Source organism: Capsicum annuum, chromosome 3, assembly GCF_002878395.1.
Source record: "Capsicum annuum cultivar UCD-10X-F1 chromosome 3, UCD10Xv1.1, whole genome shotgun sequence".
Taxonomy (NCBI): Eukaryota; Viridiplantae; Streptophyta; class Magnoliopsida; order Solanales; family Solanaceae; genus Capsicum; species Capsicum annuum.
In genome coordinates this window covers 34,241,530-34,261,351 of record NC_061113.1, presented here as the reverse complement: position 1 = coordinate 34,261,351, position 19,822 = coordinate 34,241,530, and the positions used below count along the sequence as shown (strand labels likewise).

Below are 19,822 nucleotides of genomic sequence, written 5' to 3'. Positions count from 1 at the left end.
CTCTACCTCTGATGAAGTAGAAAGGCTGTTTCCGAAAGACCCCCGGCTCAAGTTACGAGATATCAAACAAACACATAGTACAGCACAGAAGCAGATGACATAACATAGATACTGCAGCCATAAGGAATATAAAACAGAGTAAAGCAGGAATGCAGGAATATAAAGCAGAGGAAAGCACACAGATTCGTAACAAACATAGAACACGGAACACGGAACAGAACATTGAATACGGAATCATACCAGGAATACACCCCCACCAATTACCTCCCTACATTAGCGACCCGAACAGGCCCTAATCCTCTGCCGTAATTCGCGTCTTCCAGACCTTCCTATCTAGGGTCATGTCCTCGGTAAGCTGTAACTGTTCCATGTCCCGCCTAATCACCTCACCCCAGTACTTCTTCGGTCTACCCCTACCCCGTCTAAAACCATCCAACGCTAGCCTCTCACACCTACGGACCGGGGCATCCATGCCCCTCCTCTTCACGTGTCCGAACCATCTCAATCGTGCTTCCCGCATCTTACACTCCACTGAAGTCACCCCAACCTTCTCCCGGATAGTCTCATTCCGAGCTCTATCCCTTCGGGTCAGTCCACACATCCAGCGCAACATCCGCATTTCTGCCACCTTCATTCTTTGGGTGTGGGAGTTCTTAACTGGCCAACACTCCGCTCCATACAGCAAGGCCGGACGGACTACCACCCTATAGAATTTACCTTTAAGCTTGGGCGGCACCTTCTTATCACACAGCACCCCCGATGCAAGTTTCCACTTCATCCATCCCGCCCCGATACGGTGCGAGACATCCTCGTCAATCTCACCGTTACTCTGGATCACGGACCCGAGGTACTTGAACTTATCCCTTTTCTTTACCTCCTGCGCTTCTAGCCTCACCACTACCTCATTCTCTCGCCTTACGTCATTAAACTTACATTCCACATACTCTGTCTTGGTTCTGCTCACCCTGAACCCTTTAGACTCCAGAGTTTGCCTCCACAGCTCTAATTTGTCGTTCACACCCCCTCGCGTCTCATCTATCAGGACTACATCGTCTGCAAAAAGCATACACCACGGCACCTCCCCTTGGATACGCCGCGTTAACACATCCATTACTAGCGCAAACAAAAAGGGACTAAGAGTAGATCCCTGATGCAATCCTGTCAGGACAGTGAAATGCTCTGAGTCTCCTCCCGCCGTCCTCACCTGGGTTTTCGCTCCCTCATACATATCCTTAATTACTCTGCTATATGCCTGCGGTACTCCACTCACCTCCAAGCATCTCCAAAGCACCTCCCTGGGGACTTTGTCGTACGCCTTTTCTAGGTCGATGAACACCATGTGCAAATCCTTCTTCCTTTCCCTATATTGCTCCACCAACCGCCGTACCAGGTGAATTGCCTCCGTCGTCGAGCGGCCGGGCATAAATCCGAACTGATTTTCCGAGATAGACACTATCCGTCTCAGCCTCACCTCGACCACTCTCTCCCAGATCTTCATAGAGTGACTCAGTAACTCTCTCCCAGATCTTCATAGAGTGACTCAGTAACTTAATCCCCCTAACATAAGAGGGAGATTATAAGCGCTATGAAATATGTTAGGAATTATCACCATATCCTCATCCAAAAGATAATTCAAGTCAAATGCTGAAAGCATCTCATATTAAGCGCAAGTGCTCTTATTTTGTGTTCCTAAAAGACAAAGTCTATGCATGCGTGAAGCGTGGTAGACTGATCGGTTCCAAATGAAATAGTGCTTGAAAAATAAGGAGCAAATAATCATAATAAGAAGGTAAGGAGCTCTTGAAAAGCCTACGACATACCAATTCATGAAACCTTATGAGAGGTTCATGTACCTAAAAATAATGAAGTGATGAGACGTCAAATGTTATGTTGCATTGTGAACCGATACAAAATGATATATCATCAATATCTTTGACACAATATTGACGCAATATTGTGAAAGATTATGAGGATCTAAATTCTACGTTGATTTAAGCATGCTAACGTAGAAAAATTTATCAAGTGACATGAAAGCATGCATCTTAGTAAGTGAAAACTTATTTGATTTGCAGTCCAGACACTTGAAGATGTCACAAATAAAATGTTGAATATTGTCACTTTGACAAAATTTGTATGAAAACTTCTTTAAGGATTCAAAATACAAAAATTTCTGGGAAACTTATTGATAATCCTTATATTGTATAAGCTTATAGCTTGAAAATTATTGAAACTCTTGGAGAGTTTTCAAAAGCAATAAGATTATTTGCTGAAATGAGAAATATACCAATTTGGATTGGTTATGAAGTACCATATCTTAGTACAATTGGTGCACTCATGTATCTTGTAAAAAACTACAAGACCCAATATAGCCTTTCGCTCAATTTGTTAGCAAGGTATATTTCTACTCCTACTAGAAGACATCGAAATGGGATAAGATACATGAGTTTATTTTGTTCTAAAGATTGCAGTCCCGATCTTACTGGTCATGCTGATGTTGGGTACTCATCTAACCCGCATAAATCTCAGTCTCAAACATACAATGTGTTCACATATGGGGATACTGTCATATCTTGGAGATATATAAAGCAGTCTATCGTAGCTACTTCATCGAATCATGCTGAGATAATAGCTATACATAAAGCAAGCCGAAAACGTGTATGGTTGAGGTCCATGATACATCTCATTCAAGAAAAATGTGGTGTGAAATATGACAATCTACCCACAATTTTATACAAAAATAATTCAGCATACATAGCACATCTTAAGGGAGAATTCATAAATGGAGATAGAACAAAACACATTTTGCCAAAGCTTTTCTACATACATGAGCTACAAAAGAATGATGATATTAACGTGCAACAGATTCGTTCAACTGACAATGTGAATGATTTATTCACCAAGTCTTCTCCAATTACAACTTTTAAGAAGATCGTGCACAAGATCGGGATGCAAAGGTTCAAGGATGTTCTCATTAGGGCGAGTTAATATACGTTGTACTCTTTTTTCCTTACAAAGTTTTGTCCCACTGGGTTTTCCTTGTAAGGTTTTTAATAAGGAAGTCGAAATGCATATTATTAGAGATGTGTACTCTTTTTCCTTCACTAGATTTTTTTCCTACTGGGTTTTTTCTCGTAAGGTTTCAATGAGGCACATTATCTACCAATTAGTCATTCAAGGGGGAGCGTTATAAATGTATTTACATTATAGTGAATGTCTATCAAGATCTACTTTGATATCTATTAGGATTTGAAGCATTCGTCTTTTACTCAGACTAGGAGTAAATTTCCCCTATAAATAGAGGGGCTTTGTTCATTGTATTTACAATCTTACGATCTCTCATCCATCAAGAGAAATAAAGAAGTATCCCTATTCTCTCTCTATTTATTCTTGTTTTTTCTTTATATTTCAAAACAGACAGATATTTGACCAAAAAAGAAGAGGAAGTTTTATAACTCTTGATTATGAAGAAACTTACCTGCTAGCCAAGCAAGATTTTTTGTTTCCTCATGCTTACTTCAAAGGATAGTAAATGTGTCTCCAAGCAATAAAACGAGTGCTTAAGTAGCAGCTTCTAGGGGTGGGCATATTTTGGTTTAAACCAAAAAAATCAAAAAATCAAATCGAAATTTAATTTTGGTTTTTTATTTTTTGGATCGGTTTCGATTTGTAATTTTTAAATTTCAAATTTTCGGTTCGGTTATCGATTTTTTTAAAAAGAAATCAGTTAAACCGAAATTTTATAAATAAATAAATAATATATATATTTTATTATATATATATATATATAATATTCCGTCATTCACAATCACAATTAACATTTAACATACGCCGCAGCCCGTAGCCATTGTCAACCCTAAATCCCTATTCCGGTATAAGTATTCCCTACGTCGTTTCTCACGTACACCAGCGATGATGAGTCACGACTCACGAGTGTTCCTCTGTTCCACCGAAGGAAAGGCAGCGTTCCTTCATTGATCGTTTTCACTTCTACTGATTGTGGGTTGTGGCTATCCACCGGTGAGAAATAGTGGAGCTGGTGGAGACTAGCTGATCACTGTGGTTTTCTGACTGGATAGCCGACGACCAATTGTTCAACTGTCCGGCGACCAATTTTTCGACTAGTCAGGCTTTCAATTATGTCTAATACGGTACTTTTTTTTTGTTCTTGATTTAAATTGATTTAAATTGATAGTTTAAGATTATGTCAAACCTTATTTGAGGATGAATGAGGTTTTAAAATAACGGAGTCTCAGTTTTCTCAAATCATTCTTCATAATGTTAACAATTGCACAGCAAATAATGGCAAGTAAGTCATAAGACAGTGACAAATATCTTGTGAGAAGGAAATAACTGGCACTATTACAGAGTGAATCATGAGAGACTGTAAGCTAGGATGTTTATGTTGTATCTACCCTGCTTTGTTAGTTATTATTGTCATAAGTTTGGGGTTGCGGAGGCATGTATATGTTACCTTATCCTTCCTTTGTCAAGTAGAGAGGATTTTAATAGACCCTATGCTCTCTGGTGAAGTAAAGCATTTAAAAAATAAAAAAGAGAGGCTAACTACTTTAATATTTCAAACCGAAATAAAAATCTGAAATAACCGAACCGAATTTATAAAAATCGAACCAAACCAAATTTATTTCGATTTGGTTATGGATGTCATTTTTGTCAAACCGAAAATTGATAAACCGAACTGATATTAAACAATCAAACCAAACTGACCGAACGCCCACCCCTAGCAGCTTCAAGTACTTTGTAACCTCGGCCAGAGTATCTTCAATCTGAGTTTTCTCAATTGAGAAGATTTTATTCAATCAAAATATGCAAAATTTGTAATATCCTCAATTTTTTTAAATTTCCTTTTCTCCCATTTTATAGGACAAATATTTTCCTTTTTGGATTAGACTCCAAATGTTTGACACAACCTCATAGATTTTCATGTACTAAAATACCATTGTAGGCACAAATTCAAATGTTGATGTAGATACTCCTCCATGCACTAGGAGTCAATAAAAAATTAACTCCAAAATCCTCTAGCATCACTAGGGCCATACATTACTAATTGTATCAAACTGTGCATGAGATTATGACATCTAAATTCACAAAAGAAAAATAATCAGGATTATTCATTCTACTATAGGGTGATACTAACCTGAAATTTGTCGGACACCATGTGTCGTAGACGCTGATAATAAATAGGTCCAATAAATATTTCACAAGTCAGTTCTGTCTCATATACTCCACTATATAGTACCTCCACACCATGGTGATTGAAACCACAAGCCGTTAACATCGAACCAAGTTCATCCACCAATGAATTGGATTCTGATTCTGATTCCTTCATTGTGATGGAAAACGGTGTAGCATCAACAAACTCGCCATGTAAAGCACCTCCCTGAATAAATAACTACATAAGCAATGGAAGAAAAAACATACCTTAGCAGCAATTGACTCCAGAAGCATAGCAATCGTCATTCTTGAAGGGAAAGCATGAGGATTAATAATAAGATCTGGCCTCATTCCTGTAACTCCTGAGAAGGGCATATCAACATTAGGCCATAATTGTGAGTAAACACCCTTTTGTCCATGTCGGCTGCTAAATTCATCACCAATTACAGGATTCCTGGAGCGCCTAAAACGTATATTCGCCTGCCTAGAAGAAATGAAAAATGTTGCCATAAGTTGAATAATTTTAAGATTTTTGAAGCCATGACACCATAGTAATTTTTTTGCTAAGAGAGAGAATGTGTCCATCAGGAACTAACAAAGTTTTTGTTATTACATAATTAAAAAAAATTGAGAATTGACAATAGTTGTGAAATTTGACTGGCACAATAGAACTTCAACTGCAGCATCAAAAGAACCATCCCATACTTTAGAATACAAAGAGTAAATAGTACCAAAACTAACCCTGAAGAACATGAAATTGTGAAACTTCCAAGGCAGACACGAGTCCCCAAGAAAACATCAACTTACCTTAATACAATGAAATAAAGAGAGACATTGACAAGGCAATGATACGGAGAACTTATAGAAAACAACAGACACTTCAAAGGATTGTTGGTGGCTAGAGATTATGGTTTTCTTTTTTTTACCCTGTCCAAGGAAGGATGGACCACTAAGATCAGTACACTTCCATCAGATTGCGACAACTATGATAATAAAGCATCAAATAGTAAAAGCTCACGGGCAACATATTTAGCAAAATTCAAGAGAAATAGAAAGCAAAAGATCAAAGAATTACTCCAACTTATGTATCAAAATTCAAGAGAAATGGAAAGCAAAAGATAACAGAAAAACACCAACTTGCCCAATACCTTCCACAAGTGCGACACCCTCAGACTCCTTTAATATCTATCATATGTTCCACGAAGATTACAAGTACTACATACCTCAAGTAATTTCCTCAAGTAAAAACCTCATATAACACATCCAATATTATCGAAATATAAAACATCTTAACATAAGAGCAGTAAAGCCCTCTACTTCGTCAAAAAACAAAAAAATGATACATGTGAATTCAATTTGGAGTGCTTTGCATACTTTATCTACCTCTGCAACATATATGATCATCTGGTAGGTCATTATGATCTCCAATACACCAAAACAGGATTGTCCAGATGGTTAAAATACAGGCAGCGCTAAAGCTCCTCGAACATTGTTAAGTAGAGCATGATCAAGCAGAGGTTCCTCTTTACTGGAGTATTATTGCACGTTTGTTGTCTATACAGGAAGCTTTAGACGGAAGATGGAAGTTTAAGAACCCACCAGTCTCTCCTTCATCAGCAGAAATATACATCAGAGAAACCATTTGATATCGATGAAGATCATTACAATCTGGGTCAATTACAAAGGGTTGTCCAGAAGTTGTGAGTACAGATCAACCAGCTTTCATCTTAATTGACTTTTCAATATTTGGAATGTTAGATTTGGGACCAATCCACCATTGTTCAATGAAAGTCCATTTAAAAATCGACACATTGCATGTTCTAGAACTCCATAATACTCAACTGCTGACAAATTAAATATCAATTAAAAATAAAATAAATAATCTGCAAAAAAACATAAAACTGCCTATAGTCAACTGCTTTTCTTTTCTTAATACTAAATATATTTTCAGACAAATAACAGTTACATTCACTTTTATCATGGAATATCAAAAGAAACTTGCAAGAAAAGGTAGAATATGCTTATGAAAAAAAATCATAAATGAGAAAAATACAATTTCAAGTTTGAAAATATATATTATTTACAAACAATGGCTAACACTAAAATGTGTGTGACAGATTTTTAGACCAGTTCATTTACAAGTACAAATCAATCTAAGGATAAAGGACTGTTGGTGGATGAGAATAGTTATTCAAACCATTTAAATATGCAATATGGTGATATATCAAGTATGTCATTAATAAGAATAAGGGGGGCATTCAGAGTTGCAATAACTATAGGGGGATTAAGTTATTGAGTCACTCTATGAAGATCTGGGAGAGAGTGGTCGAGGTAAGGCTGAGACGGATAGTGTCTATTTCGGAAAACCAGTTCGGATTTATGCCCGGCCGCTCGACGACGGACGCAATCCACCTGGTGTGGAGGTTGGTGGAGCAGTATAGGGAGCGGAAGAAGGATCTGCACATGGTGTTTATCGATCTGGAGAAGGCATACGACAAAGTCCCCAGGAAGGTGCTTTGGAGATGCTTGGAGGTGAGTGGAGTACCGCTGGCATATACCAGAGTAATTAAGAATATGTATGATGGAGCGAAAACCCAGGTGAGGACGGCGGGAGGAGACTCAGAGCATTTCACTGTCCTGACAGGATTGCATCAGGGATCTACTCTTAGTCCCTTTTTGTTTGCGTTGGTGATGGATGTGTTGACGCGGCGCATTCAAGGGGAGGTGCCGTGGTGTATGCTTTTTGCTGACGATGTAGTTCTGATAGATGAGACTCGAGGGGGTGTGAATGACAAATTGGAGGTGTGGAGGCAAACTCCTGAGTCTAAAGGGTTCAGGGTGAGCAGAAGCAAGACAGAGTATGTGGAATGCAAGTTTAATGACGTGAGGCGGGAGAATGAGGTAGTAGTGAAGCTGGAAGCACAGGAGGTATGTAAGAGGGATAAGTTCAAGTATCTTGGGTCCGTGATCCAGAGTAACGGTGAGATTGACGAGGATGTCTCACACCGTATTGGGGCGGGATGGATGAAGTGGAAACTCGCGTCGGGGGTGCTGTGTGATAAGAAGATGTCGCCCAAGCTTAAAGGCAAATTCTACAGGGTGGTAGTCCGTCCGGCCTTGTTGTATGGAGCGGAGTGTTGGCCAGTTAAGAACTCCCACATCCAAAAAATGAAGGTGGCAGAAATACGGATGTTGCGCTGGATGTGTGGACTGACTAGAGGGGATAGAGTTCGGAATGAGACTATCCGGGAGAAGGTTGGTGTGACTTCAGTGGAGTGCAAGATGCGGGAAGCACGATTGAGATGGTTCGGACACGTGAAGAGGAGGGGCATGGATGCCCCGGTCCGTAGGTGTGAGAGGCTAGCGTTGGATGGTTTTAGGCGGGGTAGGGGTAGGCCGAAGAAGTACTGGGGCGAGGTGATTAGGCGGGACATGGAACAATTACAGCTCACCGAGGACATGACCCTAGATAGGAAGGTCTAGAGGGCGCGAATTTCGGCAGAGGATTAGGGCCAGTTTGGGTCGCTAGTGTAGGGAATTACTTGGTGAGGGTTTTATTCCTGTTATGATTCCGTCTTCCGTGTTCCATGTTTTATTACGAATCTGTGTACTTTCCTCTGCTTTCCTCTGTTTTATATTACTTATGGGTGCCGTATTTATGTTATGTAATCTGCTTCTGTGCTTTACTATGTGTTTGTGTGGTATCTCGTGTCTTGAGCCGAGGGTCTATCGGAAACAGCCTTTCTACTTCATCAGAGGTAGAGGTATGGACTGCGTACATCTTACCCCCCAGACCCCACTAGGTGGAAATACACTGGGTTTGTTGTTGTTGTTGTTGTTGTATACTCTTACAACAACTTCATTAATTTTAAACTTTATGCATCAAAGTCATGTGCTCTCAAACCAACAAACCCCTGATGAAAATGTAGATGAAGATATATTTGAAGGTATGTAGATAGAAACCCAAATACAATTGATATTGTTAAACTGTATAAAGATATCCAACTTTTTTACTTTTAAATATATTATTTTAATATTATTATTTGTAGCTGATGAAATAGAAATTTGGACAACTAACAGTCAAGGTATGTTGTTTGTTACATTTATCTATATTACATAATTAGTGTATTATTTACGGTACGTACATTAACTATATCTTTACTTTACTTTGGCAATATTAGATTACTAAGATACAGGAGATCCTACATGTGAATGTGAATACTGTGGGGCATACTTCTGGTACGATGAAAGAATTGAGAAGAAATATAAAAATAAATAATCAGTTCACTTTATGTTGTAGTAGCGGAAAAATCAAGCTGCCAAATCCTAAAAAACCTCCTTTTGTTTTAAAGGAGTTACTGCTTGGATCAGGTAAATGTATTTATTTATAAATTAAATGACAATCTTTGTATGAATATAGAAAATTCTAACAAACTCTGATTTCATGTAGGAAAAAAAAGTAATCATTTCAGAGAGAATATTAGAACATATAATTACATGTTTTCTTTTACATCAATGGGTGGAAAATCTTTGTATGAATATAGAAAATTCTAACATACTCTGATTTCATGTAGGAAAAAAAAGTAATCATTTCAGAGAGAATATTAGAACATATAATTACATGTTTTCTTTTACATCAATGGGTGGAAAAGTTGATGCATCTATCAACCAATCAAAGGGACCAAGAACATTTCGATTGTTCGGGCAAAATTATCATAAAATTGGAAGTGTATTGCCTACATAGGGATCATCTCCAAGATTCACACAATTGTATATTTATGATACAGAAAATAAGGTGGACAATAGAATTCACGCTATCAGGTGAGTATTTATATTATTGGTCATTAAAATTAAAATCATTTAAATTTTAATTAAACTTCTCAAATATGATCACAAATTAAGTTTATTTTAATATTTTATTCTTGCAGTCGTGGTGAAAGTACCAATCAAATAAATGTTGAAATTGTGAATGAACTGAAGCAAATGCTAGATGAACACAATGCATTAGCAAAATATTTTAGAATAGTAAGAGATAAATTTCAAGTAGTTCAAAATTCAAATTTGCATCTCAGATAACTAGGGAAAAGAGGCTCCGATGGAAGAAGATATAACTTATCATTAATTTCAGAGGTTGTTGCTTTGGTCGTTGGTGATTTTGAACCAACAATGTCAGACAAAGATATTATTATTGAAAGTAAATCTGGACAGCTTAAGAGGATAAATGAATTGAATGCCTTATATTTAAGATTGCAATATCCTCTACTCTTACCATATGGTGAAGATGGATCCAGAGAAGATATTCCTTTAAATCTTAAGGATGAATCAAGTGGTGGAAGAAAATATCTTAGCTGCCGTGAATACTTCTCATACAAAATTCAAGAAAGAAAGCATGAAGATCCAACTATTGTGTCATCTAAAAGATTATTTCAGCAATTCTTAGTTGATGGTTATACAATGATGGAATCTTTTAGATTGAAATTTATTAGGCTTCATAAAAAAAAGCTGAGATCAGACTTTTATAAAGGATTAGAAGAAGTTATTTTAAGAAGAGACATAGAACCTTCTTCTCAAGGACAGAGAGTTATACTTTCTTCATCATTCACTGGAGGGACACGTTACATGTTACAAAATTATCAGGATGCCAAGACAATTTGCAAATGGGCTGAATACGCTGATTTTTTCATCATATTTACTTGCAATCTAAAATGGCCAGAGGTTACTAGATTTGTGAAGTGTAGGGGGTTGTCTCCAGAAGATCGTCCAGACATTTTAACAAAGATTTTCAAAATCAAATTGGATCAATTGCTAAAAAATCTGCGAGACAATAGTTTTTGGTGAAGTAAAAGCAGGTATAACTTCATGCTATATGACAATATTACATTACTTTTTTAATTATTAGTAAGCTACTATTATAATTATCAACTAGAAAACAAACATTACTAATATATCTTTTTATACCATTGAATTTAAAAAGTGTGGGTTGCCTCATGCACATATCCTACTTTTTCTTCATAATAAATGTCCAAATGCCGTTGATATGACAATTTAGTTGATCCTCAATATTATGCGGCTATTACAAATTTAATGATTCATGGACCATGTGGTACTGCAAGAAAATCTTCTCCTTGCATGCAAAATGGCAAATGTACAAAGCACTTTCCAAAAAAATTAATGGATTCAACCACAATTGATGATGAAGGGTATCCTATATATAGAAGAAGGGATGATGGAAGATCTACAAAGAGAGCAGGTATTGATTTAGATAATAGGTATGTTGTACCATACAATAGATTCTTATTATTAAAATATGGTGCATATATTAATGTGGAATGGTGCAACCAATCAAGGTTCATTAAATACTTATTTAAGTATGTTAATAAAGGACATGATCGTGTAACCACTGCTTTTTCTCAAAGTGGAAATATTGATGGCTCAAGAGTTGTTGATGAAATAAATATGTATTGTGATTGTCGGTACATATCGCCATGTGAAGCAGCTTGGAGAATTTTTAAATTTCCAATCCATCACAGAGAACCATCTGTAGAAAGGTTATCTTTTCATATGGATGACAATCAAAATGTCATGCAGTAGTTAACAAACCAAATGTAAAGGAATCAATGTTTTTAAAGTGGTTTGAAGCAAATAAGGGATTTCCTAAAGCAAGAGAGCTAACATATGCAGAATTTTCTCTAAAATTTGTGTGGAATTAGCAATCGAAGAAATGGAAAAAAAGACAAAACTTCTGCATTTTCTATTGGCAGAATTTTCTTTGTTCCCCCGGGATCTGGAGAGCAATATTACCTTAGATTGTTGCTGAATGTTATTAAAGGTCCAACATCCTATGAGGATCTTAGAAAAATAAATGGTCATGGTTATAACACTTTCAGGGATGCATGTTATGCTCTAGGTTTATTAGACGATGACAGAGTGTGTGGATGCTATAGTGGAAGCAAGTAATTGGGGAATGTCATCATATCTAAGGCAATTATTTTCTATGCAACTTTTATAACGTTCAGAGATTGTTTGGCAATGAACATGACATTTACTATCTGAGGGTATCCTTCATGAAGAAAGAAGAGTTTTAGATAACCCAGGTACTTCAATAAAACTTTTAATTTTTATTAAATACTAATATATATAATATTTTATTTCATTCACAAAAATTTAAAAGCCGATGATAAAATACACTTATTCATTATCTAATAAAAATGTTCATGATCATATATTTCATTAACTGTTTCCAAATATACTTTTTTAATTTAATGTAATTATTTGTTTATGTTGTTGTGCATTTTCAGAAGTTAACCTAACAGATGATCTGAAAAACCTTTGCTTGCAAAAGATTGAGCACTTTTTAAAAGGTTGTGGAAGAAATTTTCTTGATTTTCCAACAATGCCAATGCCTGTTTATAATGAGGAAGAGGTTGACCAGAATAATAGGTTAATTTATGATGAAAAACGTTATAACAGACGAGTTTTAGCAGTGGAACATCAACAATTGATTGAAAATTTGACAGATGAGCAGAAGACTGTGTATAAAAAGATAATAACAGTTGTGAATGAAAACAAGGGTGAATTTTTCTTTTTATATAATTTTGGAGGAACAGGTAAAAATTTTATTTGGAATACTTTGCCTATTGCCATAAGATCTAAAGGAGATATTGTGTTAACAGTTGCTTCTAGCGGAATTGCATCTCTTTTGCTACCAGATGGTAGAACAGCTCACTCAAGATTTATAATTTCACTAAATGTAATTGAAGATTCAACATGTAATATCAAGTAAGGTACTCCTTTAGAAAATTTAATTATCAAGACAAAGTTGATTATCTGGGATGAAGCACCAATAATGCATAGATATTGTTTTGAAGCTCTTGATAAAAGTCTAAGAGATATTCTTAGCTTCAAAGATTCATCCATTTCACAAAGACCTTTTGGAGGTAAAACAGTTATTTTTGGTGGTGACTTCAGACAAATATTACCTATCATCCCAAAAGGTACTAGGCAAGATATTGTTAATGCAACTCTCAATTCTTCATATTTATGGTCTCATTGTCAACTGTTGCAACTAACAAAGAATATGAGATTACAGGGTACTGAAATAGGTCCAGATCTGGATGAGTTAAGAGATTTTTCTGATTGGATTTTGGTTGTTGGTGATGGTAGGATTGGAAGTTCAGTTGATGGCATTGAAAAAGTTGCTATACCAAAGGATCTTCTAATAATCAGTGTATTAATCCAATATCTGCTATTGTAGAAAGTACGTATCCAGATTTCATTAGTCGCTGCAATGATATAGTATACCTACAAAAAAGAGCCATTCTTGCTCCAACTCTTGATATGGTGGAATCAATCAATCAATATATGATTTCTCTCAATCAAAATCCTAAGAAATCATATTTGAGTTTTGATAAAACTTATTGCTCTAACCAAACTTATTTAGCTTTGGAATATGTACACACACCAGAATTTTTAAATACTATTAAATGTTCTGGTGTTCCAAATCATGTCATCACTTTAAAGGTTATGGTTCCGGTGATGTTAATAAGAAATATTGATCAGACGGCGGGATTTTGTAATGGAACAAGGTTGATTGTAACTAGACATGGAAATCAAGTTATTGAAGCAAAGGTCTTATCTGGACAAATGACTGGACAAAGAGTATTTATTCCAAGAATGACCTTAACACCATCCGATGCTAGAATTCCATTTAAGTTTCAAAGAAGACAATTTTCAATTACTGTATCTTTTGCTATGACAATTAATAAGAGTCAAGGACAGTCTATCTCACGTTGAATTATTTTTGAAGAAACAAGTATTTACACAAGGACAATTATATGTTGCACTTTCCAGGGTGACAAGTAGAAAGGAATTAAAAATACTAATTTATGATGATGATGGGCAGATAACTGACAAAGCTACAAATGTAGTATATAAAGAAGTTTTTCAAAATTTAATCAGATATTCAGTGTCATTTGGAGGCTTGTATGCTATATTTACTGCTTTAATTGTGGAAGAATCAGAATCTAGAATACATCTCTGCAGAATAATGCATTGAAATCTCGCAACAAACAGAAAATAGATTTAAGTGTAAGAAAAACCCTATCTACTCATATCTTACACTTAATAGATGATTTTTTTATTTTTTTGGTCTGAACTATTATCTTTTTCCCTTAATAAAACTTTACAGGTGGATGGGATTGAATACAACATGGTTTGTCAATTCTAGAAGAATGACAAAGGAAGTGTTTGGTGTAAGACCAGATTGTTCTGAATATTTTTACTGACTATAATGTTGTTTGTATGTGTAATTATATTTAAGTAAATTTATAAGCTTTTAATTGTTAGTTTACTTTGCAAATATTTTCTTCTGCTTGTGTTTTTTTAAAAGATATTGTACATGAATCTAAATATACATAAGTCTCCTAAAACATGCGATTTAAGGGATACAATCTAATAGATCTTCAAGAATTATACATAAATTCATTAAAAATAAAGCAACTTAATAAATAAATCACAACATTCATCTAAGCATTTACCATGAAGAGACATTTCGATTACTGATGGGGATAAAAGGTCATTGTAAAACCTTATATCAGTGGACATATAAACATAAAGACAATAGAACAAAAAGATTTATTTAGTTACAAACAAAAAATCAAAATCAAAACATAAAATAGATAATTTTAAAGACACTAGAAACAATCAACAAAGTATAAAGAATAATCTAACCTCAATGTCTTCTTTTCAGATACTGAGAAGACTTGAGCACCATCAGCCTCCCTATTCGCCTCCTATACCGCAATTATAGCTGCCTCTGCTTCAGCAACCGTTTGTGCAGCAACAGCTGTAACCTTTTAACATGCCATGCATTCATCTTAGTGAGATCTAAATATATTTGAGATGTAACCATGATCAAATCATCACAAACATCTTGCAGAAGATCCTCTGTCTGTTGTCAATAAGTGTAATGGACAGGTTACTTCTAGAGTCAAGGTTCACAAAGTGTTTATGAAGGAAAGAAAAATGTGAGTAGGAAACAACATGTTCATCTGTAATTCATTTTCTTCTAATTTTAATTTTAGTTCATTTTGTAATGTATACAAGATATTTTAGTTATGAACAATTATAATATTAGATATTTTTATAATGTAATGAAGAATATGTGTGGTTGTTTCATATTTCATTTATCCACTGTGTTGTTCTTTTTTATCATGAAACCTAACATCAAACTTAGTATCATGGAACAATAGTAATAACAAACATTACCGACGACAACTCATACCACACGATATTTAAATGGAAACATTATGAAAATTATGCTTCAACTAGCTACAAAAGCCTCTCAATGTTGTAGCAGATGAAAAACATTACCTTCTTGACGAAGTGTACTATTTGGGCTCTGTCTTTCGCTCCTTCATCTGCTTCATAGACTTTTCAACCTTTGTGTCTTACCTATTCTGCAAGAATTGTTCATTCATCGAAGAAGTTATCCAAAAAAATTTACAGCCCCAGTCCATTAATTAAGCGTGATATCAACATTAAAGGTGCACATAACATAATGGAGGATGAAAATAAAACAATTACATTACTTAAAGATATAGTACAAAAACATTAACTTATTTTCTAATATTGGCAGTAAAATGAAAAATAGTTCAAAATGAAGCAAAACAGTTACTTAATTAGCACCATTCTCTGTAATTTTGAAATTCCACAACAAGGAACGTGGACTTATCTTTTCTACATCCCAATTCTTAGGATACCAAGGAAACTGTCACATCAAAAAGCAGCATTTAAAATGAGGCATCAATGCAAAATGCCTTCCATCTAGAGAAAAAATGATCGCCACGCTAAGATTGAAAGGATATGCATCTGTTAGTCTGCCATCATCACCACAATATTTAACTGGTGCCAAGTTTGAGCCAAGAATATGGTTGAAAATGCTATCATCAGGGACATAAGCTCTTCCATCACCATGAGCAACCAAAACACACAGCATACTACCTTTTTTCACAAGGTAGAGTTTATAAACATGGCCTCTTCGATCAAATGTCTTAATTTTCCCAGACAGGTACCAAGCAAGGAAACCAAGACTAGCGAAAGACCCTATCACATGATACCAATAAATGGCAACAATTCTTAAATTTCCAACAATTCTAAAATTTCCAATTCTTAAATTTCCAACAATCTGGCATATGTTGATTACTTAAACATTCCAAGTTCACTTCTTTGAACCATGTAAGCCTTCAATAGTAAATCAATTTGTATTGAGCAAATAACCCTCAAGCAAATCGGAGCAAATTTGAATATCTCACAAATTGCATACATGAGTTAATTACCTAAAGCTTTTGAATTCACAATGCTCGGACATACAGCAGGGGGCTGTGAATTCTCATCTAAGAATGCATCCACTCTGTTTGGGTTACTCCAAATTGGGTAGCCTTTAATTTTTCCTTGTAACATCATCAACAAACATATGTGACCTTCAGAATCCAAAGCACAATAGTATCGTTATGTTCACTATGATTTCAGAAAAAGTGTGTCCACAATTTCAATTCAACATTGTGTACCAGGGCATTCAGAGCAGCTAGTGTAGCCATTCCCTCACAAGTCCACTGCATTATGAATTGGGAGATTTAGTTTTTTCTTACGAAGTGGCCACACTATCAAAAATCATGAGAATCGGCGAATTAGATGGGAAATAGCTATCGTTGCAGAAAGTTGCTTATTTTAGCACAGATAAATAGATTAGATTACCTTAGAAGTAGAAGCTATGTGGGGTACTACAGCAGCATTCTTCATGTCTGCAAGACCAGGTTTTATGTAGGGCTCATCCTAAGACAACACAATTATCAAAGAAGAGCATTACTTGAATGTATAAGACATTGGAAAGCATCCTACAGTCTATACGATTAAGTTATTTTTCGCGAGCTTTTTGCTTGGTAGAAATGGCGTGTGACATAACAATTTCTCACTGATCTTGCATTTTTCTTTAACATGTTCATAACAGGAGAATGGGATCAAAAAAGAATAGATTACTATAGTCATTACCTCAAAGATATCAAGGCCAACACGGAACATGGGATTTTTCCTCAGATGCTCAACAAGAGCTACTCCATCAATCATAGGCCCCCTACTACAGTTCACAAGTATTGCTTCCTACGAGTTTGAGTTGAATAATATCAAGATATTATATTTGGTGTAAATTAGCAATCAAAATAGATAGTATTGCAAATGTCATTACCTTCTTCATCATTGCTAGCCGCTCTTTGTTCACAAGGTGGTAAGTTATTTTATCAAGGACTGGATGTAGACTTATCTAGAGAAGCATTTTGATCATAGATAAGAACATGAATGAGAAATGTATTACAGAAAAATAAAAAAAAATCTAATAGTGCTCTCTTGATGTAGATAATTACCACATCAGCCTCTCGGAGGACCTCTTCCATGAATGAAGCTCTTTTCCATATTACAGGTTGTCCACTATTGGCTTTCAGAAACTGTCCACAGGCTACAAAGGTGAGAAAACGTAAGTACATGCAATGAGCTTGAGAAGTTTGTTGATGTAGTAGACTGATCAAAACATGTCTGTCACAAATTTTTCTACACGAGTAGATTGATACAGGTCATAGCATATCAAATTCATTTTGAAGCCTTCAACATGTTGCAATAAAACACCTAAGTTCATACAATTAACATAGCAAATTTACAATCAACTAATCCTTTTCGGAGAAGACAAAGCTTTGAAAGTGAAGAAGGTTATCCTAAAAGAAAACATGAGAATAACCATGTAGAGGGTAAAATATCAGTTGATTACCATCATTTTGGCATAAGCGGATTCAAGACGACCAGCCACTGGACTCATCATTCCTTTGTGACAAAAGATACAATTTAAGCATGATATGTACATTCTTAGAAATTTCAAATTTAAACAATATATACTTGAATCAGAGGCATAATAGATCTGTATTTTTCGTCACCCCAACTCCAAGAGGATCAATAGTATTCCCATTTACCCTTCAGACTCGAACTCTCGAACTCTTAACCTACCGGTTGATGATGGAGATGCTCAACCACTTGAGCAAACCTCATTTGTCTAAGATCAGTTATTGTTTAGACAATGTTTAGTAACTCCAGGTTGTACTAATAACTGGTATTATAAGTTCGTTAAACAAGACTACCTCCCCCAAAATGCACAAGAAGATTCAAATTCTTCTATCATAATAATTCAAAAATGAGTAATTTTTATAAAAAAAATCACCCTTCTTTCTCTCTCGCTCTCTCTAAAATTGCCCAAAAACTCAATAACTTCAGAAAGAGTTGATTACAGTTTCAAAAGTTCTATCTATATCTATCCTACTGTTCCATACAGATTTACTATTATCCAAGCAAGTCACATTTCTTGATTCCAATTATCTGCTACTCTCCGAGATAATAATTATCACTAGAACAACCATTTGAGAAATCAACTCAAGATTTGACTAGACCCATCAATAAAGAAATAACAAACAACACATAAAAAAAAGACTTACTCATATAGTCACCAACATTGAAGGTATGTTTAGCAACCCAAGCAAAGTAATCAGCAGAAGGCTTTTGAGTAGTGATGTTAAAGAACCAACAAGCTGAGCCACTAACTGTATAGTTGGTATATCGAGTTGACTGTGATTGGACCAACAACATATGTCCATGACAATTGTCGCTTCGACGAGTATGATAAGTGTACATATGGTTTTTATTTCGTACAGCTGAGCAAGACATTTGCTAGAAGCCTCTCCATTTACTACTAACATTCACCATTTTCAAAAAAATTAATTAATTAACATATGCAAAAAAATAATTTACCCATAAGAAAATAACCACCAAATTAACAGTGAAGAAAATATTTTTTAGTTTCAAAATTCAAAAATATCAACTCATACTCACAGAATAATAGTCAATAATTCTAATATTCAGAATCCAAAAAATTAAAGTAAACACAAGTAATTTGAAACTTTATGACATGCAGAACAAAACTACTTCTCTTAATATGACAATACAAAATTAACACTTCAGGAAAGTTAAAAGAGGTTTATAGATTTCATTTTTTATACACATAGATACAATGAAATATCTCACTATTGATGTATTTTTATCAACACAACTCAATATACACAGTCTCTTTCCACATATTAGATCTGGGGTTAAAGGGTATGCAACTTTTACCACTTTTTACGAAAAATTAGAAATGTTGTTTCTAATAGACCCCAAGCTCAGGACATCGTTTCATCTGTACAACAAAAAAAATCAACAATTTTCATATACTGTATTTAATCTTTTTTCAACTTCTTCATGCAAAGCAGATAAGTAATTTACCCCAAATTAGAAAATTCTACACAGGAAATTCTTTCACCAAGAAGATCTCAACAACTAGCTTGATCATCTGTATCAAATATACAAATATAAACTAAAATTTTACACAGCTATATACAAGCCACAATTCGTTAAACTTCAATTTCTGGTCGACAATGCACTTGATTTATATTCAGCCAAAAAGAATGCTCAATATTTGATCAACAAACAAGCTTAAATTTTGTGTAAAAATTGAAGTGTTTTTTTTTTTTACGGAGAACATGAATGGTTCATTTTGGAAACAAGGGTGTTCATACAAGGT

At 35.2% G+C, this 19,822-nt stretch overlaps 2 protein-coding genes across 2 annotated transcripts; both read right to left on the bottom strand.

Annotated features, from left to right (window-relative positions):
• Window positions 1-313: 313 nt before the first annotated feature.
• Window positions 314-6,814, bottom strand: LOC107863971 (DNA-directed RNA polymerase subunit beta; the record flags this gene model as incomplete). Its single annotated transcript, XM_047408233.1, has 4 exons — window positions 6,702-6,814; window positions 5,440-5,656; window positions 5,156-5,398; window positions 314-820 (listed from the first exon to the last, which is right to left on the bottom strand). Coding segments are annotated over exons 1-4 (1,080 nt in total), but the record flags the coding sequence as incomplete, so codon positions are not given.
• A 7,301-nt stretch (window positions 6,815-14,115) lies between these two features.
• On the bottom strand, window positions 14,116-19,822 carry LOC107865473. Its single transcript, XM_016711729.2, has 9 exons — window positions 18,702-19,822; window positions 17,589-17,680; window positions 17,414-17,488; window positions 17,221-17,328; window positions 16,927-17,004; window positions 16,731-16,784; window positions 16,019-16,357; window positions 14,970-15,023; window positions 14,116-14,208 (listed from the first exon to the last, which is right to left on the bottom strand). Exons 1-9 carry the CDS (start codon window positions 18,928-18,930, stop codon window positions 14,116-14,118), a joined length of 1,122 nt encoding a protein of 373 aa, XP_016567215.2. The 5' UTR covers window positions 18,931-19,822.